Source organism: Danio rerio, chromosome 7, assembly GCF_049306965.1.
Source record: "Danio rerio strain Tuebingen ecotype United States chromosome 7, GRCz12tu, whole genome shotgun sequence".
NCBI classification, from domain to species: Eukaryota; Metazoa; Chordata; class Actinopteri; order Cypriniformes; family Danionidae; genus Danio; species Danio rerio.
This window is the reverse complement of record NC_133182.1, coordinates 77,793,527-77,820,732: the sequence shown is the minus strand read 5'-3', so window position 1 is coordinate 77,820,732 and position 27,206 is coordinate 77,793,527. Positions and strand designations below refer to the sequence as shown.

At 37.6% G+C, this 27,206-nt stretch overlaps 1 protein-coding gene across 21 annotated transcripts in view; it reads left to right on the top strand.

Annotated features, from left to right (window-relative positions):
- sipa1 (signal-induced proliferation-associated 1) overlaps positions 1 to 27,206 on the top strand; it is a 102,751-nt gene that overhangs the window by 40,929 nt on the left and 34,616 nt on the right. For 17 of the 21 annotated variants that reach the window (XR_012382880.1, XR_012382879.1, XR_011016446.2 and 14 more), the window contains exons 2-8: positions 3,883 to 4,275; positions 7,760 to 8,954; positions 16,394 to 16,518; positions 17,547 to 17,735; positions 21,193 to 21,367; positions 22,767 to 22,870; positions 25,067 to 25,224. Coding sequence is in view for 12 of the 21 variants with exons in the window: in XM_073907594.1 (XP_073763695.1) it covers positions 7,832 to 8,954; positions 16,394 to 16,518; positions 17,547 to 17,735; positions 21,193 to 21,367; positions 22,767 to 22,870; positions 25,067 to 25,224 (1,874 nt within the window). In the remaining 9 variants the exon portion in view is untranslated. Of the gene's footprint in view, positions 1 to 3,882; positions 4,276 to 7,759; positions 8,955 to 16,393; positions 16,519 to 17,546; positions 17,736 to 20,308; positions 20,396 to 21,192; positions 21,368 to 22,766; positions 22,871 to 25,066; positions 25,225 to 27,206 lie in introns of those variants that run through there. The other 4 variants (XR_012382884.1, XM_073907597.1, XM_073907596.1 and 1 more) reach the window with 1 other exon arrangement.

Below are 27,206 nucleotides of genomic sequence, written 5' to 3'. Positions count from 1 at the left end.
TCATTATTAATATTATTATTATTATTATTATTATTATTATTATTATTATATTTTTATTATTATTATCATTATCATTATTATTATTTTTATTATTATTATAATATATTATTATTATTATTATCATTATTATTATTATTATTATCATAATTTTTATTATTTTTATTATTATTATCATTATTATTATCATTATCATTATTATTATTATTATTTTTGTTATTATTATTGTCATTATTATTATTATTGTCATTATTATTATTATTATTATTATTATCATTGTTATCATCATCATCATTATTATTATTATTATTATTATTATATTTTTATATTATTATCATTATCATTATTAATATTTATTATTATTATTATTATTATTATTATTAATATTAATAGTTTTATTATAACAACATCTAAACATCTTGCTGGGTTTTCTTTTAAACACAACACATTTTATCTTAAATGAGCCTAAAAAGTCAGGAAAGAAATTGAATGCTTTTATTGTAGATGTGTGCATTTTTAAAGTGACACCCGTTTATTTACAGTGAAACAGCTCTATATGATCAGATTTAGGGAGGTATCCCTTATTTTAGCCTCCCAATATTGACAGGTATGGTTTAAATAGGAATATCTTGTTATCATATTTAAAATGAGAATAATCTGGCGACATGTTCAGAACTTAAATATAAAATAGTTTAGCTTGTATACTTTAGAAAAAGTCCAATAGTGTAAAAAAATAAATATAACTCAAAATGCCCTAAAAATGATAAAAATAACAATAAAATAGCTAAAAACTATCAACTTTAAAGTGTTTAAATATAGAAATATCGATGTCATTATATTTAGAATAAGAATCCTTTGATGTATCGTCTGATGTTCTGAACGTTCTATTCAGCATTCTTTTTTTCGATTTTAAATCCAGCCTGCTTTAACAGCTCTGTAAACATCTCAGTTCTGTTTGAGGCACATTTGGCTACATTTTAATTTGTTGGTTTCTCTAGAATGCTGGATTAGAGATTGTTAATCTTTTTTTTATTTTTGGAGTGGGTAAAGCAGCTGTGTGGGAGCTGTGGCCTGTGCTGACCTGCAGGCAGATGCTTGTGTCATCCACACACTGCTCAGGGAAGGTTAACACATTTTCAGAGAGTTCACTCGCTAAATGGAGCTAGATTACGTGTTTGGAGGCAAACAGAACCTAAACACGCAGAAACAGGAATAGATTGATAACGTACTGCCAGTTTTTTTATGACTATCATTTAAATGAAGGTGCCATTAGGAGGTACTGCCATCTTGATACTGGTATTTCACAGTAATTTAGTGTAGTATTTAATCTTTTAACATATACAGTTGAAGTCAGAATTATAAGACCTCCTGTGTATTTTCCACCCCAATTTCTGTTGATTTTTCAACACATTTCTAAACATAATAGTTTTTTAAATATCTCTAATACTGATTTCTTTTCATTTTGCCATGATGACAGTAAATAATATTTGACTAGATATTATTCAAGACACTAGTATTCAGCTTAAAGCAACACTTCACTAGGTGAATTAGGGTAAAGTTAGGGTAATTAGGCAAGGCATTGTATAACAGTGGTTTGTTCTGGAGACAATCCAACACAAATATTGCTTAAGGGGGCTAAAAATTAGGGATGCACCGATACCAGTATCGTACTCATATCGTACATGAAATGCCATACACCTTTCCAACTCAACAGTATTTTACACATGGATATGATTTGTTGTCCTGCCTGACTTCAAATAATGTATTATATTAATAGCTTAGTCCTTACATTATTAACAAATCGATACTAAAGAATAAACCGAATATGAGAGTAAGCGTGTTTATAGCAGTTTGTTAAGATAAAATCGCTTAAAACATTTTAATATTTTACAGAAAGTAGTCAAAGTTTGCATAGCCAATTAACTTATCCACTCACGACTCTACCATGTAGTTACACTTTTAGATTACCTGACCTGCGGATTAATGGGAGGACTCGCGAATATAAAATAATTGGTAATCGATAAGGTCTATTGATTTACTGGGTTATCAACAGTGTGTGCATGTTTTTGGCTTGGAATAGCTTTCTGTTAAAGATGTTTGTGTTCATCCTTGCTACAGGTAAAAAATGAAACCTCCTTTCAAATTAGTCAACCCAGGCTCATTCTGGAAACTTAGCCCCGCGAATGTTTCTGGAGAGCGTTAAATATGTCCCGGGAGGTACGTATTTGTGCAGTTTTTGTTCTCGCGAATCTGCGAGAGGCCCGCGCTGTTCTCGCGTAAAAAGTCAAGCGACCGTCTGTCCGACTGACTGAATGACTGAACGATTGATTGATTGGACGGCCAGCCAATCGGCCGACCCGACCACCCTCCTCCTCCTTCTTCCGTAAACCCAAGTGACGATTTACGAAAGCTGTCCAGAATAAGAAAAGCCCTCGTCTGATTTTGACCGTGTTTTCGGATTTCACCACATTCTCGCCCCGTTACGAACTCGTTCGCTTTATTTTTTGGATTCTGTTTTTTGTCTTACCTGATTTCTGGAAGCGATCTTTCCTGGACTCGAACCCGGTCATCGCCGCGGCCGGCTCCTCCTCCTCCGGGCCTCCACTCCGCCGACGTAACCGGACAAGCTGGTTGCGGCGGGAAAGCCCTCCACATGGAGGTGAGCCGGCGAGTGCGAAGAAGAGGAGCGACGTCACACCGCACCGTAGCGTTCGCTTGAAAAAACGAAATGTAGCCATACGTACCTACGGCCACGCATATCGCGGTCTCCAGAAATGTCCGCGGGGCTACGTTTTCAACGGGCTACGGGTTGAAATTAGTTGCACTTTCATTAAAACCAAATCTAAGAAGTATCGGAATCGGTACTCGGTATCTGCGAGTACACAAATGAAAGAACTCGTACTTGTATCGGTTTGTAAAAAGTGGTATATAATATTGACCTTAAAATGGTTTATATAAATTAAAAACTGCTTTTATTCTAGCTGAAATAAAACAAATAAAACTTTCTCCAGAAGAACAAATATTATCGGAAATACTGTGAAAATTTCATGAATCTGTTAAGATCATTTGGGAAATATTTGAAAATGATTAAAGACCATACAAATGAAGATACATCATTCAGTTCAAGTCATTTTCTCACATAACACATTAATGCTTATTAAAGCTACCAAAATAAATATTGTATTGTTTTTATGTTAAATATTGTATTGTTTTTATGTTAATATTCCTTGCACGTGTAACATGTTTACAAAATTCACTACCTCTAAGCTGCTACTTTGCACTTTGGACTTTTGCCATACTGCACCTAATTGCACTACAATAAATACCTCAACTTGGTCATATTCTGGAACAATAGGATATATGGTAATTGTTCACAGTTTATTATTGTCTATTTATTCAATTTATCTTGTACTATATTAGTTAAATGTTTAGTTTATGTCTAGTGTGTGTCATATTTTTGTTTTTAAATTGCACATTGGAGTATGGGAGAAACGCAATTTCAGTCTGCTGTGTAATGTGCTGTTGCATAGTTTGATTGACAATAAAGTTGACTTGACTTGACTTGACTAGTGAGGACGGGTTTCATTTGCTGAACTCCACATAGAAATACAAACTGGCCCAGCCGGGACTCAAACCAGCAACCGTCTTGCTAATCCACCGTGCCACCATGTATTTTTTGCTTTTGCTAAAAATATACCTGTGAAAAAAAAAGAGGTTTTGTGCTCCATGGCCGCATATACTGTACTACAGTGCCTATAAATGGCACATCAGAATTAATGCACCACCCACGACAGAAACTATAACGCCATTCACCAAAAACGCTATTTATGTAACCCCTATTATTATGCACAAGCTAATAATAGTCTATTTGTCATTGTGTTTCAGGAATCCAGCGGAGGATGCAGCCGTGGTCTCTGAGGACGCAGGGTTTGTGGTTGGCCATGAACGGAGAGTCAATAAGAGGTGTACCTGACTCACAGTAAACCAGACGTCAGCCAATCCACATACAATCTGCCTGCTGGGGTTCGGCCTTTGACATTATGACGAGAGCACTGTTGCGTTTTATAATCGAAGATGCTTAACGAGAGACTGGACTCATCTCTGGAGCCGCTGCGGCTTTCATTTCAGCTCTGCACTCCTGAAGATTTCTGTTAATGAGGAAGCTGTGGGACGGAGCTCTGCTGGCAGTGCTGGAGAATCTTAGTGTTCATGGCTAGAACAGAAACATTTGTGTGCATCGACATTCGTATTCCCTCCAGAACTGCTGACCAGTGTTGGGTACGTTTGTTTGTTTGTTTGTTCATTCTCCCCGTGTTGGCGTGGGTTTAATCCGGGTGCTCCGGTTTCCCCCACAGTCCAAACACATGCGCTGTAGGGGAATTGGATGAACTAAATTGGCCGTAGTGTATGAGTGTGTGTGTGAATGAGAGTGTATTGGTGATTCCCAGTACTGGGCATCCGCTGCATAAAACATATGCTGGAATAGTTGGCGGTTCATTCATCTGCGGCAACCCCAGATAAATCAGGAATGAGTGTTTGTTTGTATTTACTGTCCTCCTTACAGAAAAATAGTGTTGCAGCACGTTCAAAATGTTGTCACTCGATAAAATGGGCATTATCAGTGGTTATCAGCTGATAGATATGGGACAGTAGGGGCCTGGTAGGCTCAGAAGGCTGTTATCATCCATCTATATGGTTAATCAGCTTTATTAATAGAGAAGACTCCAGAGCCAGATCTGTTTCTACATTACCGTGATGGTTGGGTTTAGGGTTGGGGTAGGGGTTTACGTTCATTCATTCATTCATTCACTTTCTTTTCAACTTAGTCCCTTTATTAATCTGGGGTCACCACAGTGGAATGAACCGCCAACTTATCCAGCATATGTTTAACGCAGCGGGTGCCCTTCCAGGCCCATCACTGGGAAAAGGGTAGACGTCAAATTAATGGGAAGTTTAATAAATAACATAAATATTTCTTGTTAACTTTCGGCTGCAGCCGTATGTGATCTATAGCTGACTAACCATATGAATGGATAATAAGAGTCTTCAGAACCTACCAGCAGGTGCAGAAGGCCCTACTGGCCCATAGTAGGTATGGCCCATATGTAAAATATGACATTTTCTACCCATTTAGTGTGTGTTTGTGGTTTAGTTGACTTCCACTGCAGAAGTATAAGCCTTCGGGCCAACAAAGAAGAGAAAGCTAGTGCATTAAGAAGACCTGCTGGTTGTAATTTAATTACTTGACTCAAACCTATAAATCTATGATTAAGCAATATAGAATATAAATGAAACTCCTAATTCTTCAAATCTAGTTAGAGTTGAACAAGAAATCTAGTTAGAGTAAACATTTTACAGTATTACTTAACATTTAAACACTATATTTTTGTCAACATATTTCTAATCATAATAGTTTGAATAACTCATTTCTAATAACTGGTTTCTTTTCTCTTTGTCATGATGACAGCACATAATATTTGACTAGATATTTCTCAAGACATTAGTATTCAGCTTAAAGAGACATTTAAAGGCTTCACTAGGTTAATTAGGGTAAAGTTATGGTAATTAGGCAAGTCATTGTATAACAGTGGTTTGTTCTGGAGTCAATCTAAAACAAATATAGCTTAAGGGAGCTAATAATATCAACCCAGGCTCATTCTGAAAACAGTAGTCCCGTGGACATTTCTGGAGAGCGTGAAATACATCCCAGAAGGAACGTATTTTTGTCGTTTTTTTTTTTTTTTGAAAGAGATCGCTGTGTGTGCTTTTTCGCATTTCAAATGTCTCTCGCGATTGCCATTCGCGCTCACGCTGTTCTTGCGTAAACCCACTAGAAGCCGCTGTCGATCGACTGAATGATTGACTGGGCGACCGGCCAATCGACCAACCCACTCTTCTCCTTCCCTAAACCCAACCAATTTTACAGATTGACCCGCCAACCCACTACCTCCTTTAAACCCAACCGATTTACAAAAGGCTTCCAGAAAAAGAAAAGCCCTCGTCTGATTTACCTCATTCTCACCCTGTTATTCACTCATTCTTTTTATTTTTTGGATTCTGTTTTTGTCTTTCCTTAATTCTGGAACTGCTCTTTCCTGGCCACGAATCCGGTTGTCGTCATCTTTGTCAACTCCTCTCTGCGTGTCAAGGCCGCCGACGTACATGACAAGTTAACTGGACTAACTGGTTGCGGCGGGAACGCCCTCCACACGGAGGTAAGCGGTCAGCCGGTAAGCGCCAAAAGGAACGGGGTCATACCACCCCCTAGCGTTCGCTTAGAAAATGACATGCAGCCAAACGTACCTCCGGCTACATAATTCGCGGTCTCCAGAAACGTCCGCGGGAATACGTTTACAGAATGAGCCTGGGTTGTTTAATATTGATCTTAACCCTTAAAGACTTAGAGGTATTTTGTGGGCACCTAATGAGCCTATATTATTATTTTTTTTTAAAGCAGTTTTATTTTAGCAGTCAGCCTCAAGTGTCATATATTATTTTAAACAGGAGAACCTGAAGTTTTAATTTGTATCATTTAAAGGTCCAGTCTAAAATATTTTTGGTCCAAAAACATATGAACAGACAGAAAATATTCCAGAAACGGTTTTTAAAAAAGTGGCATTTTCTAGTTATTACAAACAAAACCTTATGAAGTTTTCTTTAGAAATACATGCTATGATGTTTTATACTTCCAAAATAAATTTTGTCCACATCCACCATTCCCTTAGCAAGTTATAGCAATTTATTTCAATGTTATTCCAAGGCGTTTTTCAATAGGAAAAAAAAATGCATTTATTTACTGACAATGTATTTTCCCAAAAGTTCTGGGAATGAACTAAACAGAAAAAAATGTTACAAAATAACAGAACAGTGAAGCAAATTTAACTTTTTACAAAAAATATATTTTCAGTTACCATAAACATCACTACTTACAATGAACAAATAAAAAATAAGAAAATAAGAAATAATGCGTCAAAGTCCAAATAACATGGTGCAAATCCTCAGTAAAAAATATTATATTTATATAAAAAAGATATAAATATTTACTATACTATAAATAGTTACATAACTAAACTAGATTCAATATGGACCATCCTTAGGTCTTATGTGCCAGCATGGACATGGTGTTGACCCTGCTGCTTCCCAACTTGCATTGCAGACAAACAGCCGCACTGTCATTTGCGTCTTTTGAAAACAGCAAGAGCAGCACTTCGTCTTTGCTGTTTCACTGTTTTGTCATGTTTTTGTGCTGTTGTGCATGCACAAGTACTTAGTATATGGATTATTTCATGCAAAACTTTTTTTTTTTGCTATTTATTTGGCCGTGTCTAAATGTACAGCCTATCTCTCGTTCCGGGTTGTTCAAAAAGCTGATTGTTGGTCCAGAAAGCGAAACCTATGCTTTGAATTGTACAGATCGGATGAGCGGATTAAAAGTTATTAAACATTTAAGAACCATACTTATTTTTAGCAGCAGGGGGGCTGTCTCCGGTCTTTAAGGGTTAAAATGGGATTAAAACAATTAAAAATTGCTTTTAATCTAGCCGAAATAAAACAAATAAGACTTTCTCCAGGAGAAACAATATTAAAGGAAATACTGTGAAAATTTCCTGAATCTGCTTTACATCATTTGGGAAGTATTTGAAAACAGATCATTTTGACTTCATCTGTATATATATATATACACAATTTTTTTAGTTCTCTAAATGTATAGCTATCACCATGACTGCCTAATTTCTCAATAAATGTTCCCTTATTCACACAGATGCAGTGATTTGCTGGGCAGACTAAGAAAAAACACAAGAGCTTCCTACATCTTTCAAATCAGCAGGACATCATGCAGTCGGACGATCTGTTCATCCGCAAGTTCCGCAGGCAGAGCCCTCGCCCGCCGCTCACCAGAGTCAACTTTGACTCCAAGCAGGACGGCGGCAGCGTGCGGACCCGAGTGCTGGCAGAATGGCCACCCAGGAGAGACGGAGACGGCACAAACACCGAGGGCACACCCAGCACTGAATCTGCACTCAATCTGAGGACAGCAGGCCGAGGACACATAATGCAGCGCAGCAACAGCGACGTCACCCTGGGGGATCTGGACTCCACGGGGCAGGTCGGGAGAAAACTCCTACGGGTCGACAAAACTGGGACTTCCGCTCAGGGCGAGTACTTGCACCGAGAATACGGCAGCCTCTCCTCACTAGAAAGACAAACTCAATCAGTGGATCCCACTGCAGAAGGTGCCCTCAGTCCCAATGCACTGCGCTTCAGAGATCCGTTCGTGCTGCTGGGCCTTCAGGAGGCGCCTCCAGAAGTGGACGGGTTTTTTCAATCGCTCAATCCTCCTGCTGTAGATGCAAACTCAAAACCAGCCAAACCCCCCAAACCGGAGGGTCTCGGGAAGAAATCGAAACCGTCGCCTCCTCAAGCGCATCAGTTTTCATGTGATCAAGGTGTATCGGGCGGTGCATGGGTGCGCAATTTTGCACACTATGACGTCCAGAGCATACTTTTTGATCTCTCCGAGGCTGCCACTAATCGGGATAGTATTGGTCGCAAGAAAAACATAACATCCGGTGCATCCGCAGCCTCACAACTCCGTCCGCTTGCGCAATCAACACCATCTTCAGTTTCTCAGGGTGGATGTGGTGGAAGTATAGGCGGCGGGGCTGGATCTGACGACGTCGAGCAGTCTTTGCTGGATGAAGGAGACGGGAATGATAACGACCTCCTGCTCAGCTGTCCGCACTTCAGGAATGAGATGGGTGGAGAGGAGAGCGTGGGGCTCGGGCTGCCGCGGCCCGGCAGGTACAGGTGGAGGAGCTTTCAGAGCCCCAATGATGCCGTGTCCGTGCTGGAGGAGCCGCGGGAGAGCCACGTCCAGCCCCAGGGCAAGAGCAACTACTTTATAGAGCATGCTGACCTGGGGGCGCGCTACTATCACAAGTACTTCTATATGAAAGGTGAGTGTATGTGTGTGTTACTATACTGAATTTCTCTACCGATCAGTACTGAACGTCCATTTCCTGCTAACTTTTATGCGCTGTTGAGCACATTGTTAAACACAGCTGATTGTTCATGGTTTACGTCCTTAATCAGTTCATCACTCTTTAGAGATACAGGGACACTGGAGTGTTTCAAAGTTGCACCGATCAGATGGTCTGTCTATGAGCTGACATATGAGCAATCCGCTGATGGATCCACTGATCTACGCGGCTTTGTATCTGTGTTTACACTTGATGAAGAGCAGTAAACTGATGACCTTCAATCACAGTCAATTCTGTTTAGCAGATGAACACAATGGCTAATCAGCGCTGTTTTATGCTGTGGTCACACCAGACGTGAAACGCACAGTTAAATTGCGCTTTTCACTCGTAAATAGCTGCGTAAACAATTTGACATTATTCGATTCTTTTGCGGGTCAAATCCCACTTCATTCACGAGTCAAATTAACTTCGGAACAGACATGGATTTGTATGATGGGCAGGGCTTCTGTCTGCCCGGTGACTGTAACTTCGTAGCTAAATGACTAACATGGATTTTATAGAGAAAGTAACTGTGTTTATGTGCTTTATGAAGGCTGAAAATTAGCGTAGATTCGTTTGGAGCCGTGTTTAAGTCCACTAGATCCTTTCAGAGGTGCACCCTGCTCTGTGAGCTCATAAACTCCTCCAGAAACTTAACCTGGATGATGGAAGCTTTCAGCGGTGCTTCTGACTGAGCCGAACCCAGTTTGATGAACTGTTGGAGGATTTTCCCTCTGGACACCAACAACAGGCGCTACGTGTTAATCACGCCCCCACAAGAGCGAGCTCCTGATTGGTTAACGCAGAGCAAATGTCCGCTGAAGTTCAGATTTTCGAACTCGAAAATTACGATCGAAACACGCACTATGCGCGTAAAACGCTCAACTCGAGCCGCTTTATTACATCGAATCGCGTTATTCGCGCGTATCGTGCCACAGGATGTATATTCGCGTCTTACCGAAATGTGAATATTCCATACAAGCTGAAGCTGATTAGTCAATTCTTGTCACGTGACATGCGGTGCACTCTCGGCCCGGGGTTCATTGGTGCGAGCGTGTCACGCCGCATGTGAGCGCAAGCTGTGCACCTCCATTGGAAATACGCGATATGCGAACGGCCCCTAAAAGGCCACCGTCATTTGTGATCTCCATCAGTTGATCTTCTTGCACAGCCATGGTGGTTCACAGGGTCCCTTTTAAAGAAACTTTCTAAAGACGTCTGTTTCTTACTCATTTATCTGCTTGTGGGTTAAATTTGGGCGCTCAAGTGACCGCGATGTAAGCGAGAGAATACAGTCATTTATCAAAATAAAATACTTTTCAAAATAAATCGTTCAGACTCAGATTAATAAAACGGAAATAATTAATGATTTATCGTGCGGCCGGTACCGATTGATCCATAGAACCACTGAGCTAGGGGATAAAATTAACTAAGGCAACATGATCATTCTCCTAATTGTCCACTGCTGAGATTTTTTTTAAATATGATATGACCCCCCACAAAGCTTGCTGAGGCCCCCTTGTGGGCGGCGACCCCCCTGTTGGGAACTGCTGCTCTATAGCTTAAAACACACTCTCGTGTTTATTTTTTTTATATTTTGGGAGGAAGAGATAATGCTCCAAGATAATATGCTCCCTAAAGGAACACTTTATACCTAATATATCCTATCAGGTTGATATCAATACCTTATAGACTACTAATGCATAACATCTCACATACAAACTGCTCTGGGTGGTAAAGCATTTCAGGGAAACTATTATGCACATATTAGGCAAATATAAGACACTACATTTCCTTTTAAGTCCTATTGTCAAGCTGTTTTTCCCCTAAAGGTGCAATTTTTACTAACAGTGTTGAAACAGTAGCCCCTTTCACACAGTGATACCGGTAAATATCCGGAAAATTTCCGGAACGACTTTACCGGTATATTCAAAAAAGCGCTGTTCACACAGGCGAGGACGTTACGGAATTTTTCCGGAAAAGAGCATTCACACATCCATTCCAAAATAGCGGTAAATTCTGACATCATTCAACAGAAATGAGCCCTAAACGGCTGCGCTTGTGTTTGTAAACATTTGACTACATTACAAACTGTTCGGATGGATCAGTATTGAGTACAACTCTAATGAAAACATAGAGAGAAACACTTTCACATGTCGAGATGTACTTGATATGTGTGTGTGCTGGCGCTATGGGCGCTCACGGGCACACGCAAAGCTTGAAGGTAAACAAACAACGGCTTATCATAAGCATCTCATCGATGATTAATTACACAATTGGCATTAAGAAGAACATATAAACGTGATCTGACTAACTTCTAGCAGCTAAAGGTGTCTGGAAAAATATTCAAAGGCTTTTATTCTCATAAACCGCGCGGACGTAAATGCGTCTGACTGTTCTGATTGGCTAAAGCAGACGTCTCACGTCAGCACGTTCTAGACGTGCACGCGCTCTTTCCGGCAATCTTCCTTCTGCATTCACACAGCGCAGCATTCCGGCAAATTGCCGGTAATGTTACAACTTCTCTTTCCGGAAAACAGCCAGAACGAATTTACCGGTATTTTCAAAAAGGGCCTGTTCACACATACAAGCTTTCAGGAAAATTGCCGGTAATTTTCCGGAAAGGTCTGTATGTGTGAAAGGGACTATACTGTCTGTTGTTGCATTGCAGTCTCTTATTGTACACCTTCTTCATGCTCATCTTTATTTATTCATCATCTAAGACCAAATGTTCTGATTGTAAAGGCCCTCTCACATCAAAAGTGATGCAACAAAAGTTTAGCGGATGACATTCAAATGGTGTTTTAACACCGAATATGTGTTGTGCTGAACAAATGCTAATTCACCCACTGCAGAACAACAGATGGCGCAACAATCACCATTCATAATCAACAACAGAGCGCAATAATAAGCCTGCAAGTCCCTACGTTCAACTTCTGTGTTTTGGGGAGTAAAATAACACGAGGCAAGGGATATGGTTATTAAAGGGCACCTGTTATGCTCCTTTTTACAAGATGTACACTAAGTCTCTGATAGAGCGTGTGTGTGAAGCTTCAGCTCAGTATAAGACAGATAATGTTTTAGAACTCTTCGAAACTGACCCACTTAGGTTTTGTGTCACGGTTGAGTTTGGGAAAGGACGAGGACTTAATTGCAGAACTAAAATGTATATTTATTAACTATAAAAATAAAACAGAAAGGCAACAAAAACAAGCAGAGTGGGGAAAACATTAACAAATAAATGAACAAACAATCTTGACTGGGAAGGGCTGGCAAGGATCAGCGTTGGACAAAACAGGACACTGTTCAGAGCTGGATACGACATATGATGAACTGGCACAGGACAGCAGACAAGAGGGAACTATAAAGAGAAAAAATTACCAAACAAACAGGTGAACTGAATAAACAAATAATGGGTTAACTTGAAGGGAGGGACTAGACATTAGACCGAAGAGCACATGACACAAAGAGACAACACAAGTCATGTGCTCACAAGAAAACAGAAGTAGAACTCACAGCCAATGAGAGAACGCATTAACCGCGTATTTAAGTGAAACAAACCACTACAGCATATGGCCACAATGTAAACACGAAGCTTACACAACGCAAGACACAAGTACACGATAAAAACACTTACCATGCACTCACACATGCGACATGCATGCTCCGATCCCAGAAAGCAAAAACAACTAGACTTCAGAGACACACTGCTGAAGCTGGACGAGCAGGGGGTACGAGAGCTCACACTCCGCAAAACTGATGGACTGATGCTGGATTGAGTTGGAGAGTTACTGAAGAAGAGCTTCTGTAGTCACATTCGGGTCTGTTTTGGCCCAAAAGAGATGCTAAAAAAACTGTTTTTAGTTAGGAAACAAAACTTTGCAAAAGCTTTCAAATAATAATAATAATCATAGTTATTATTATTATTATTATCATTATTATTATTATTATTATTATTATTATTTAAAATATGCTAAATTAATATTATTATTATTATTATTTAAAATACACCTCATTTTATTATTATTATTATTATAATTATTATTATTATTTAAAATATGCATAATTTTATTATTATTATTTAAGATATGGATAATTTTGCTATTATTATTATTTTTAAAAATATGCATAATTTGTTATTATTAATATTTAAACATGCATACATTTATTATTATTATTATTATTATTATTATTATTATTATTATTATTTAAAGTATGCATAATTGTATTATTATTATTATTATTAAAAATATTCATAATTTTATTATTATTTAAATATAGATAATTTTGTTATTATTATTATTATGTTTAAAAATATGCATAATTTGTTATTATTTTTATTATTTAAACATGCATAAATGTATTATTATTATTATTATTTAAAGTATGCATAATTTTATTATTATGTAAAAATATGCATAATTTTATTGTTATTATTTAAATAGGCATAATTTATTATTATTATTATTTAAAATATGCATAATTTTGTTGTTATTATTTAAATAGGCATAATTTATTATTATTATTATTAATATTTATTTTATTTTATTTTTTTAAATAGGCATAATTTGTTGTTGTTATTATTTAAAATATGCATAATTATATTATTATTATTATTATTATTTAAGGTATGGATAATTTTATTATTATTTTAAAATATGCATAATTTATTAGCATATTTAAAATATGCAACATTTTATTATTCTTATTGTTATTATTATTTTTATTTAAAATTATCATAATTTATTATTATTATTATTATTATTTAAAATCTGCATAATTTATTATTATTTAAATTAAGAAAGCAAAACCAACTAGGCTGGAGCGCTGAGAATAAACACCATGCTGTGAAAAATCAACACACACCAGAATGAGAGCGCGCATCCTGAACACGGCACGACCAAGACAGTGCTCATACAAAGATGAAGACAGACAATGACTGTAAATATGAGTACCTGACCTGAGAAAACTCTAGCCAAGCACAACATACGAGACAAGACAGGACTAGTGTCTGGACTGCAAGAATTAACAATACTGAAAAGTCCTGATGCTAATTGTGTCATTTTGGTGACTGTCTTATAATTTTTTTTAAGAGGGCGGAGCTACAAATGCCTGTGTGTCAGCATAGTGGCAGATTCGAAAACAAGACAACCTATGATAATGAGGCAGAGATGGTCACTAGTGGGCGGGGCTTTCCCCCTCTGATGACATCATACAAAGGGAGAATGTCAATCAAAGTGTTTCTGCAGACTAAATTTATCAAGTGCGAAAATAATTAATAAATGTTACCAATAAAGGCTGGCTAGATTTAAACAATGTTGCCACACAAGTGTATTAAAACCCATTAAAAGGGCATTTTTGCATAATAGGTGGCCTTTAAGTTAAGATACACTTTCGTGTCTGCTGTAGATGCACGCGGTGCTGTCATTTACATGTGATTAAAGCTGCTCGTCCTCCTCTAATAATACTTTTTTAATGGTTTTTACAAAAAACTGCCCCAGTTTGGTTTCCTGGTGCATGCAGAAGTGGTATTGCATTAAGTATAATTCAAGAATAGCTCTTAAACACATATATTTTTAGGCATATAGAGAATTGTACACTTTACCGCAGTGTCTCTCAAACTGTGGCGAGAACAGATCAGCAGTTTTGATGACTCATTCTGCACTTCAGAGTATTATCAGTATTTCTGTCTAATCACATGCAAGGATAGCATTGTGGAAACTGTAGTGCGCAAATATAAATCACAATATGTTCACAATATAGCTTTAACAATCACATACTGTAGGCCTGTCGCAAAGTCAATATATGGACTTATCGCACAACACAAGCACATAGCTCAATCCGTCTTGGTAATGCAATATAAATCCCTAAAAAATACCAATAATATTATTGCAGTATATTTTATGAATGGGCAATACACACTCACTGGCCACTTTATTAGGTACACCTTACAAGTACCGGGTTGGACCCTCTTTTGCCTTCAGAACTGCCTTAATGCTTCGTGGCAGAGATTCAACAAGATGCTGGAAATATTCCTCAGAGATTTTGCTCTATATTGACATGATAGCATCACACAGTTGCTGCAGATTTGTCGGCTGCACATCCATGATGTGAATCTCCAGTTCCACCACATCCCAAAGCTGCTCTATTAGATTGAGATCTGCTGACTGTGGAGGCCACAGTACAGTGAACTCATTGTCATGTTCAAGAAACCAGTCTGAGATGATTCACGCTTTATGACATGGTGCGTAATCCTGCTGGAATTAGCCATCAGAAGATGGAGACACTGGGGTCATAAAGGGATGGACATGGTCAGCAGCAATACTCAGGTAGGCTGTGGCGTTGATGCTCAATTGGTACTAATGGGTCCAAAAAAATCTCCCCCCACACCATTACACCACGATCACCACCAGCCTGAACTGCTGATACAAGGCAGGATGATCCATGCTTTCATATTGTTGATGCCAAATTCTGACCCGAGCATCCGAATGTGTCAGCAGAAATGGAGACTCATCAGAGCAGGCAACGTTTCTCCAATCTTCTATTGTCCAGTTTTGGTGAGCCTGTGTGAATTGTAGCCTCAGTTTCCTGTTCTTAGCTGACAGGAGCGGCACCCGGTGTGGTCTTCTGCTGCTGTAGTCCATCCGCCTCAAGGTTGGACGTGTTGTGTGTTCAGAGATGCTCTTCTGCAGAGCTCGGTTGTAACGAGTGCTTATTTGAGTTACTGTTGCCTTTCTATCAGCTGGAACCAGTCTGGCCATTCTCCTCTGACATCAACAAGGTATTTGCGCCCACAGAACTGCCGCTCACTGGATATTTCCTCAAATCATTCTCTGTAAACCCTAGAGATGGCTGTGCGTGAAATTCTTAGTAGATCAGCAGTTTCTGAACTAATCAGACCAGCCCGTCTGACACCAGCAACCATGGCACATTCGAAGTCACTCAAATCCCCCTTTCTTCCTCAGTTTGAACTGCAGCAGATCGTCTTGACCACGTCTGCATGTCTAAATACATTGAGTTGCTGCCATGTTATTGGCTGATTAGAAATTTGAATTAACAAGCAGTTGGACAGTACCTAATAAAGTGGCCGCTGAGTTGTATATTGCATCATTATAAATGAGCTCATGTCCATGTGTTGTGCGATAAGTCTGTATATTGAATATTGTGACAGGCCTATCAGCAAATACTTTAAGGTTTGCCATGCAGTTCTCACTCTTAAAACTACCAAACACCTTTACTCATTCATGCTCATTTATAACAGAAACGAGCTGTCAAATGTTGCACAATCACAGTTCCTCAATATTCTGATGATGCTTTTCTTTTAGCATTGTGTTGTGTGTTTGCGTGTGGTTAAACTCTTCCCTCTTTTATGCCAGATCATCAGAACTTCTTCGGCATGGATGATCGCTTGGGGCCGGTGGCTGTTAGTTTCCGCAGGGAGGAAAAAGAGGGATCAAGTGGGTCCCAGTACAACTACAGGATCATTTTCAGGACCACCGAAGTAAATTCAAGACATTCTCTCACACATCAATATGCAGAATTTTTTTTCCATAATATTTTTATTATTTGTTTTCAGTTTATGTACATTGAAATACAACATTTTACAAAAATTTTACAACAATAATAACCTTGTTGCATATACAAATTATACAAAATATGAGGATATATATATATAAATATATATATATATATATATATATATATATATATATATATATATATATATATATATATAAATATATATATATATATATATATATATATATATATATATATATATATATATATATATATATATATATATAATAAAAACTAAACGCAAACAACAAACAAACAAATAAATAAATAAATAAAAATAAATAAAAACAAAACTGCTCCTATTTTTGTTATTGATGGTAATCTCTTCAAACATGACAATTATAATCATACCGAGTACTAGGTACAGCAAATATATGTAAAAAATATGCAGAATTTATTCAAGATTAGTGGCATCAAGTGGCACTTAAGTGTAGTAACAATTCCCACTATCGCTGGAATATGGCATAAAACTATTGTGAACTGTTTTTACAAGATCCAAAATTAATCTCAGATGTCCCTAGAGTATGTGTGTGTGAAGTTTCAGCTCAAAATAGCACACAGATAACCCTGTTGGGCTTTGATCCTAATTGTGGCGTTTTGGTCACTGTCGCTTTAAATGCAAATGAGATTGTGCTCTTTTAAAAAAAAGGGCGGAGCTATGAGTGCCTGTGTGTCAGCATAGTGGCAGATTCAAAAACAAGACTAACGTCCTATGCTAATGAGGGAGAGATGGTCACTAGTGGGCAGGGCTTTCCCCTCTGATGACATCATACAAAGGGAGAATGTCGATCAAAGTGTTTGTACCATTAGAAGCTGGTTATATTCGCACACTACTGCCACACGACTGTGTTTAAATCCCTTATAATGATTATGATGATTTAATTTTTTTTAAATTGCATAATAGGTGCACTTTTACCATCAAGGGTAATGGAGTGTGTGTTTGTTGTGCAGCTGAAGACGCTGCGCGGCTCGATCCTGGAGGAGTCTGTTCCCTCTGCTGCGCGACACACGACGCCACGCGGCCTTTCCCCCAAGAGACTGCTGGAGTTCATTCTGCCCGATCTGAACCTGCATTGCCTCAGACTGGCCTCCACATCTCCCAAAGTCAGAGACACACTGCTGAAGCTGGACGAGCAGGGGGTACGAGAGCTCACACTCCACACAGCTACACTTTAAAAAGCCATTAGTTACTTTACTTTAAAACAGTAAGTAAACCAGTAAGTAAAGTTGATTTTACTTTTAAAAAGCTTAACTTTTTAATTATGCACAGTTTGTTTTTTTAATAAAAAACAATCCTATCCAAGTTTAAGAAAAACAAATAATAAGTTGACTTCTAGTTGATCATTTGGTATTAGAAGTGGCTCAAATGAAAGGCAAAGGCCTCTAGATTTTGCTTATTTGAGCACAATAAAATCTGATCATGTCTTGATGTTGACTGATGTGATTAGGACAGTAAGGTCTGACTCTGCTTAGACTAAAGTCTCATCACTGAACAGAAATAATGTCCAGTATAGAATATAAAGTCCTGCTGCAGTGGAGACAGAATGAATATTGTGTCTGACTCCATCATGAGCTTGGAGGACTGCATCCATACATCTCTGACATGACTCACATCACTGATTAATAAAGTCATCTGGAATGAAGAAGAAAGTGTTCCTGCTACTCCCAGAGCTCATCAAGAGTCTTTGTGTTCATCTTCAACGCCTCCTCCATCTTACTCCAGATGTGCTCAATAAGAAAAAGAGATGCATAAAAACAGTCGGACCCTCAAAATATGCATAGTAATAATAATAATAATAATAATTTTATCATCATCATCATCATCATTATTATTATTCCTATTATTATCATCAATATATATATATATATATATATATATATATATATATATATATATATATATATATATATATATATATATATATATATATATATATATATATATATATATATACACAGTGTTGGGAAGGTTACTTAGGAAATGTAATAAATTACAGATTACAAATTACCCTATTTAAAAAGCAATAAGTAGTGTAGCTTTTTGATTACTTGATAAAAGTAAAGTAACGGATTACATCTGATTACTTTTTGATTATGTTACGATTCCTTTTTTTTTAAAGATTTATTTATTAGATTTTTTACAAACAAAGTTTGTATATATATATATATATATATATATACAATTGTATATATATATTGTATATATATATTGTGTATGTATATATATATATATATATATATATATATATATATATATATATATATATATATATAGACCTCCTCTCTCTCAGTCATGGGGACGTGGGGACATCACCAACCAGAGCGAGAGGTGGCAGTAACGCATCATAAAGTTTGTTGTCGACCACCGTAAAACAGGACAAAGAAGAACTTGTCATGCTTTACTTTTATTGGCTAAACACCGGCCACACAGCTCTGTGAATGTTGGTGACGTCACTTACTGATCTGCAATCGTTAAATGTAGCATGTGGACGCTACTGCGATACTTGACTAAAAACACGGCAAAAAATGCTTTTCTTGCTTAGATTTTTTTGTCTTGTTTCTAGTCTAATTATCTAAAAATTCTTATATCAAGAAGCATTTTCTAAACAAGCAAAACATATTGTCTTGTTTTGAGAAATGAAGAAATAAAATTAATCTTGTTTTTTCTTTTGACGTAAGATTCATTTGCTCACCCCATTGGCAGATTATTTTGCTTATTTTAAGAAAAAACTCACATAATATTGACATATTACTTCTCAAAACAAGACATTATGTTTTGCTTGTTTAGAAAATTCTTCTTAATTTAGGAATTTTGAGATATTTGGACTAGAAACAAAACAAAAAAATCTAAGCAAGAAAAGCATTTTTTGCAGTGAAATAGCTTTGCTACTGAAAAGGTATTTGATTAAGAAAGTAGCGACGTTACCGCCACGCTAAAGAGAAATGTAGTTCAAGCTGAATAGCAGCGCTTTAATAAATGGCCTTAGCAGAAGGCATCGTGCATATCAAAAACAGGCAAAGCAACAGATTAATATTATTCCACAGATCCCAGATTTTTAAAGAAATATTTAGATGTAACCCCATTAGTAATCGTTTACATTTTTATAAGTTACTGTAATTTAATTAACGTTACACTGTTTTCTCAGTAACTGTAACAAATTACCGTTACTTTTATTTTGTAATTAAACTATGTAACTCCGTTACATGTAACTAGCATATATATATATATATATATATATATATATATATATATATATATATATATATATATATATATATATATATATATATATATATTTATATATATATATATATATATATATATATATATATATATATATATATATATATATATATATATATATATATATATATATATACATACAGTGTTGGGCAGTAACGTCGCTACAAGTAGTGACGCTACTAGCTTAGCTACATTTCTCAGTAGCGTGGCTGTAGCGTCGCTACTTCTAATTCAAATAGCTTTTCAGTAGCGAAGCTATTTTATTAGTCAAGTAGCGCAGTAGCATCCACATGCTACATTTACCAATCGCGGATCAATAAGAGATGGCACCGACATTCACAGAGCTGTGAGGCCGGTGTTTGGCTGATGAAAGTAAATCCATATGATAGCGAGCATGATGATTTCTTCTTCTTCCTGTTTTACGGTGGTTGACAACAAACTTTTTGGTGCGTTACTGCCACCTCTGGTCGGTGACGTCGCCAACCAAATTAGGCTAACACAAGAAACTTGCTTGATGGAAAGATGACTGGGGGAGAGGAGTTATTTCTGAACTGAAGTAGGATTTTTCGTGACCATACCTCAAGAAGTACATGTTAAGATGCAATAACTTAATTTCTGATGCTGTGCTCAAAAATACTTTAGTAATTTATAGTAAGTACTTCTATAAATGACTGCATTATGTAGTGTAATTTATTAATGAAGAGTTGTAAATTTATATACACATACAATATGCATAATGCTTCTGTCAAAATATTTCCCTTTACTATAAATTACTATAGTATTGTAAATGTGTAACACCTGCTTTTATTGGATTTTTAGTTTGTGCTGCTATATACTATAGTTTGTTTCTGTTTAGTACAGCATATTATTTACAGTAAATAACTGAACTGAGCTATTCTGCCTCATATGTTTATTGACAGTTTCATTGATCACTAAGATATGATTGACTTGGATTTAAGTTGCTTCGATTTAAAAATAAAAATGTAAAAATAGCTTAGATGTAGCTAAGCTACTTTTGCCAAGTAGCTTTTAGCTTAGCTTGCTACATTTCCCAGTGTGTAGCTTTAGTGTAGTTAAGCTACATTTTAAGTAGAGTAGCTAATAGCTTAGCTCACTACATTTTTCAAGTAGCTTGCCCAACACTGTATAAATATAATTTTTAAGTAACCACTATTTTATAAATAATATTTCTTCAGCTCCTGAAATGAGGAAATATTTAGAGATTTAAATGCATTTTGAGGATTAAATTAAAATATGAGGAAGAGAGATAATGTGTGAAGGACATTCGGTTGGAGAAGTGACTGTAATGTAATTGTTTAATATGTGTGTGTGTGTGTGTGTGTGTGTGTATAGCTGAATTTCCAGCGTAAGGTTGGTGTGATGTACTGCAGAGCGGGACAGAGCACTGAAGAGGACATGTACAATAACGAGAGCGCCGGGCCTGTGTTCGAGGAGTTCCTGGACCTTCTGGGAGACCGAGTGAGACTCAAGGGCTGGGAGAAATACAGAGCTCAGCTAGACACCAAAAGTGAGTCTAAAACACAACATCCACACAACGAGGAAAGAAATCCGTTATTAGAAATGAGCTAGTAAAAACATCATGTCCATCAATGTGTTGAAAAAATCTTCTGTTTTTAATGAATTCGTTTTGAATTGAACTGGATGGAATGTAATAACACCAGTAGGGTCACATACTCCACACGTTCAACATTTAACCAGTTAAACTCTGCTGCTATTTGGGGATTTCCGCCTACCCAAATTTAAAAGCTTCCCAAATCCACATGCAGAGGTGTAAATGCAAAAATTTGGTATCATTTTAAAGAAAACCCTTTGAATTGTCATAAAACACTATTGAAAGTGTTTAAAATATCTGTATATGTTGTCTGTGTTATAATAAACACCTAAAAAAATTATTTATATCATTTTTTTTATGAACTCAAATGTGAAAGTGTACCTTTTATGTTCTGTGTGGTCTAGCGTGCTGTAATTAATGTTGGTGGTTCCTGCACATGTCTGTAATCATAGGAAAATAGAAAAACGTCTCCACCATAATCTATGCTAAAGTTATTGTATTCCCACTGATGAGAGGTGCTGTACAAGCCACAGGGAGCGATCATTGTTTCCATATTTCACTATTCTTTTGTTTGATCAAACATAATTCACTGTGTTTGGAGCACGTCAGACATATAAAAGGATTACTTATGCACATCACCTCTAAAACAGAGGAGAATGGCCCTGAAGCGCACAGCATAAGGTAGAGATGACAGCTGTCTGTGCTATCTGGGGCTGCTTATTGATCATAAATGTATTTTTTTCATGAAAAAACCGAGATTTACTCAGCAACTGTTTGATATGTGAATATAATACAGTAAATGAACGCTAGAACTGTATGAGCACCGGCAAGAGCTTTCATTTGAGCTATAACTTGTACATGTGTCATATGAAAAATATGAAAATGAACCAGTTCAATACCCAACTCGGGTATTCAAAATACTGTGTATTTAAGTGTAAATAACTTTTATACAGTAAAATAAAAACCAAAGTGATGCATATGTGCATAAAATATAGATTCTACACTTTTAAACGAAACCTCTTATGGGGATCTGGTGCAACCCTAGCCCTTTAAATCTGAAAGTGAAAGTCGATGACGTCCCGGTACCGGGTCTGCAGAGTGTAATTGGTTAAATGTAAGATTTATACAATATTCAGTTATTTATAATCATATATACAGTGATTAATGAGGACACACCCTTTTATGTCATTCATTTACAGTATTTGTAATAACAAAAAAAGTAAAAAAAGGACTAAAAGGGTATACCGTTCGTATGACAGGAGACTCAGAGTGAACTCGCTGAAGCGTGAAACAGACAGTGTCATATTTTGATTGGTTGTGTGATAATATTGTTGTTTGTGTGTTTGTTTCACAGCCGACTCCACGGGCACACACTCGCTGTACACTCGCTACCAGGATTATGAGATCATGTTTCACGTCTCCACCATGCTTCCATACACAGCCAACAACAAACAACAGGTAAAACACCCCATTAGAGTGCAGAAACAATACGTGCCACAGCCATATCACCCTGCAGCCCAAGAGCGGTTACTCACTGAAGCTAAGCAGGGTTCAATACCTGGATGGGAGACCATATGGAAAAGCTAGGTTGCTGTTAGAAGGCCAGCGCTCATCCTGCGGGCTGTGTGGGTCCTAATGCCCCCCCTGCTGAAAAATCCAGCTTAAACCAGCCTAGGCTGGTTGGCTGGTTTTAGCTGGTTGATCAGCCTGGTTTTAGAGGGGTTTGGCCACTTCCAGGCTGGTTTCCAGCCATTTCCAGCCTGATCTTAGCTGGTCAGGCTGGGAGATGACCAGCTTAGACCAGCCTAACCAAGCTGGGAGTCCAGCCAAAACCAGCTATATCCAGCTTAAACCAGGCTGGTCAAGCTGGTTTTAGCTGGATTTAGCTGGTCATTTTCCAGCCTGACCAGCTGAGACCAGGCTGGAAATGGCTGGAAACCAGCCTGGAAATGGCCAAAACCCCTCTAAAACCAGACTGATCAACCAGCTAAAACCAGCCAACCAGCCTAGGCTGGTTTTAGCTGGATTTTTCAGCAGGGCCAGTAAGGTGAAGGGGACACACACTATACGGACAGTGGGTGCCGTCTTTCGGATGAGACGTTAAACCAAGGTTTTGACTGTCTGTGGTCATTAAAAATCCCATGGCACTTCAGGTGTAACCCGGGTGTCCTGGCCAAAGTCCCTCCGTCGGCCCTTACCTATCATGGCCTCCGCATCATCCCCATCCACCACTGTCTCTCCACTCCCCCAATAGCTGGTGTGTGGTGAAGCACTGGCGCAGTTGTCCTGTGGCTGCCCTCGCATCACCCAAGTGAATGCTGCACACTGGTGGTGATGTGGAGAGACCCCCCTCATGATTGTGAAGCGCTTTGGGTGTATGACCATACATGATATACATGCACTTCACAGGAATGTACTGAACTAAATATTATTTACTTAATTGTTTATAATTTATAATATTATTTATATTTGTTATTACTTACACTTTATTGATTAAAATTTTATTTTAGAGTGTTTTTTGACCCACTTAAATAACATATAAAGGTACCCTTTAAGCAATAAGGAATACATTTTATTAAATGTAACTAGTGGTTAATTTTAAATATTAAAAATTGATATTTTTGAACAACTGTTAATCAAATAAAGCACTGGATCTCACTTATAAATGTGGCGTATGTACAAAACATGGGTTAAACCAGTATTATGCCCCATTTTACATGGTGTAAATAAAGGCTCTGATGTCTCTGGAGCAGGGGTGGGCAAACTTGATCCTGGAGGGCCGGTGTCCTGCATAGTTTAGCTCCAACACTAATCAAACACACCTGAAAATGCTGATCAGTGTCTTCAAGATCACTAAAAATGTATAAGCAGGTGTGTTTGATTAGAGTTGGAGCTAAACTGTGCAGGACACCGGCCCCCCAGGACAGACTTTGCCCTCCCCTGCTCTAGAGGGTGTCTAGAGCACAATATCACTCAAATAATGTTTATAACTCTCTGAAACGGACCCTTTTAGGCTTTGATCCTAATTGTGAAGTTTTGGTGACTGTCGCTTTAAATGCAAATGGGATCGTGCTCTTTTCAAAAAAGGGCGGAGCTATGAGTGCCTGTGTGTCAGCATGGTGCAGGGGTGTCCAAACTTGGTCCTGGAGGGCCGGTGTCCTGCAGATTTTAGCTCCAACTTGCCTCAACACACCTGCAAGAATGTTTCTAGAAAGCCTAGTAAGACCTCTAGGACCGAGTTTGGATAGGGCATAGTGGCAAAAAACACCTAATTAAACTCGCTTTAAATGCAAATGAGATTGTGCTCTTTTCTAAAGAGGGCGGAGCTATGTGTCAGCATAGTGGCAGATTCAAAAACAAGACTAATGTCCTATGCTAATGAGGGTGAGATGGTCACTAGTGGGCGGTGCTTTCTCTGTCTGATGACATCATACAAAGGGAGAATGTCAATCAAAGTGTTTCTGCGGACTGTTTTCATCAAGTGTGATTATAAACTATAACATTAATACATTGGTACCATTAGAAGCTGGTTAAAGTCACAGACTCTTACCACACAACTGTGTTTACACCTCTTATAAATAATAGCTGCCCTTTAAATTGAACTTTATTGTGTGCCCTATATCTGAGTTTCTCTCTGTGTTTTTTCTCTTGCAGTTGCTGAGGAAGAGGCACATAGGGAACGATATCATCACAATAGTCTTCCAGGAGCCTGGTGCTTTACCCTTTACCCCCAAAGCCATCCGGTCACACTTCCAGCACGTCTTCATCATCGTACGTGTTCATGAGCCCTGCACAGAAAACACCTACTACAGGTACATGACAGTATGACAGTACATAATGATGACAGTACACTGTATTTTTTAATATATATTTTGCTTAATACTAGTATTCAGGTTAAAGTGCAATTTAAAGGCTTAACTAACGGTAATGAGAGAAATCCTTGAACAACAGTGGTTGATTTTGTAGACAATATAAAAAATCTATTCTAATAATATTTATTGATAATAAAACTTCTTTCATTCCAACCAAACTAAAATAAATAAGAGTTTTCCCAAAAGATATATATATATATACAGTTGAAAGCAGAGGTTTACATACACTGTATAAAAAGGCCCATCACCATTTAAAAAAGGTCAGATGTTAATGTGACTAAACTATTTCTCTTTTAGGTAAGTTAGGATAATCATATGTGTTTTTGTTCTGCTTAATAGCAGAATAATGAGAGAGATATTGTTTGAGAAATTGTTTCTTGAAAGTCAAGTTTACATACAACACGATTATTAAGCCTCTAAAAAAGCTCAGATGATGATGTCAAGGATGGTGTGCTCTGATGGAGCTAAGATTGAACTGTTTGGCCATAATGAGCAGAGTTACATTTGGAGGACAAAGGGGAAAGCTTACAAGCCTAGGAACACCATCCCAACTGTGCAGTATGGGGGCGGCAGCATCATGTTGTGGGGCTGTTTTGCTGCAGGAGGGACTGGTCCACTTCACAGCATAGATGGCATCATGAAGAAAGAACATTATGGAGAAATACTGAAGCAACATCTCAAGACATCAGCCAGGAAATTACAACTTGGCCGCAAATGTGTCTTCCAAACAGACCATGACCCTAAACATACTGCCAAATTAGTGAAAATGTGCTTTAAGGACAACAGAGTGAATGTTTTGGAGTGGCCATTGTTGTAAAAAAAATAATAAATGAGTGAAAAGAAGAGAGAACCCAGTCCAGGAGACTCGGAACAAGCAGAATTCCTTTATTGAGACGTGTTGGTTAATCTGCAGTCATACAGCGTCTTCAAGATGTTCATGTGTCTGCAAGAGCCTACTAGAGGTCTGCAGTCTGCAAGTTCTTTCACAAATCTCTCACAAGTCTCACACAAGTCTGAATTAGTCTGAATTAAGACAAAGATTTCATGGCTATATTGTGTTCTTAGGAGGAGGGGATATGGCTAAACAAAGCATGCAAATTAAGGGTTGTGGTCTGCAGGGTAAACTGCTTCTCAGGTCTAATCTCATCATGTTCTGGAGACAGAAACCGCCTGACCATTTGATCGAAAAGAGAAAACAATAGACACCCCATGCTGTGAAACTGACAATTTGCATTACTTTGGCTTAGCCTGTAATCAGAAAGATAAAGGTTAAATGTCCCTTCTAGCTGGGATGTTAATGAAATTATATAATTAAAAACCAGAGAACATAACTTTTCAGTTATATGTAGATTATTGTTCATTTGGAATTAGTTGATAGAAATTTATATTTCCACACCATCACAAAGCCCTGATCTCAATCCTATAGAAAATTTGTGGGCAGAGTTGAAAAAGCTTGTGCGAGCAAGACAGCCTACCAATCTGACTCAGATACACCAATTCTGTCAGGAGGAATGGGCCAAAACTCCTGCAAACTATTGTGAGAAGCTTGTGGAAGGAGACCCAAAACACTTGACCAAAGTTATACAGTTTAAAAGCAAAGCTAAAAAACACCAAGGAAATGTGTGTTAACTTAAATTAATAAAAATTCTCATTATTCTGGCGATTAGCAGATGTAAATCATTTAGTTAATCCTAACAGACCTAAAATAAAACATGGTTATGTTCCTTTTTTAGAGTGTATGTAAATGTCTGGTTTCAACTGTATTTATTATAGGAAATACTGCGACAAATGTCCACTTTTTTAAATATTTACTTGGAGCTCTCTGGAGCTACCTGATCTCGTACTCCCCTTACATGCTCAATTGACCAGGCGGGAGCCCTAGGCTCAATTATCTCCGAGCTCAGGGTTTTCTCCTGGGACAG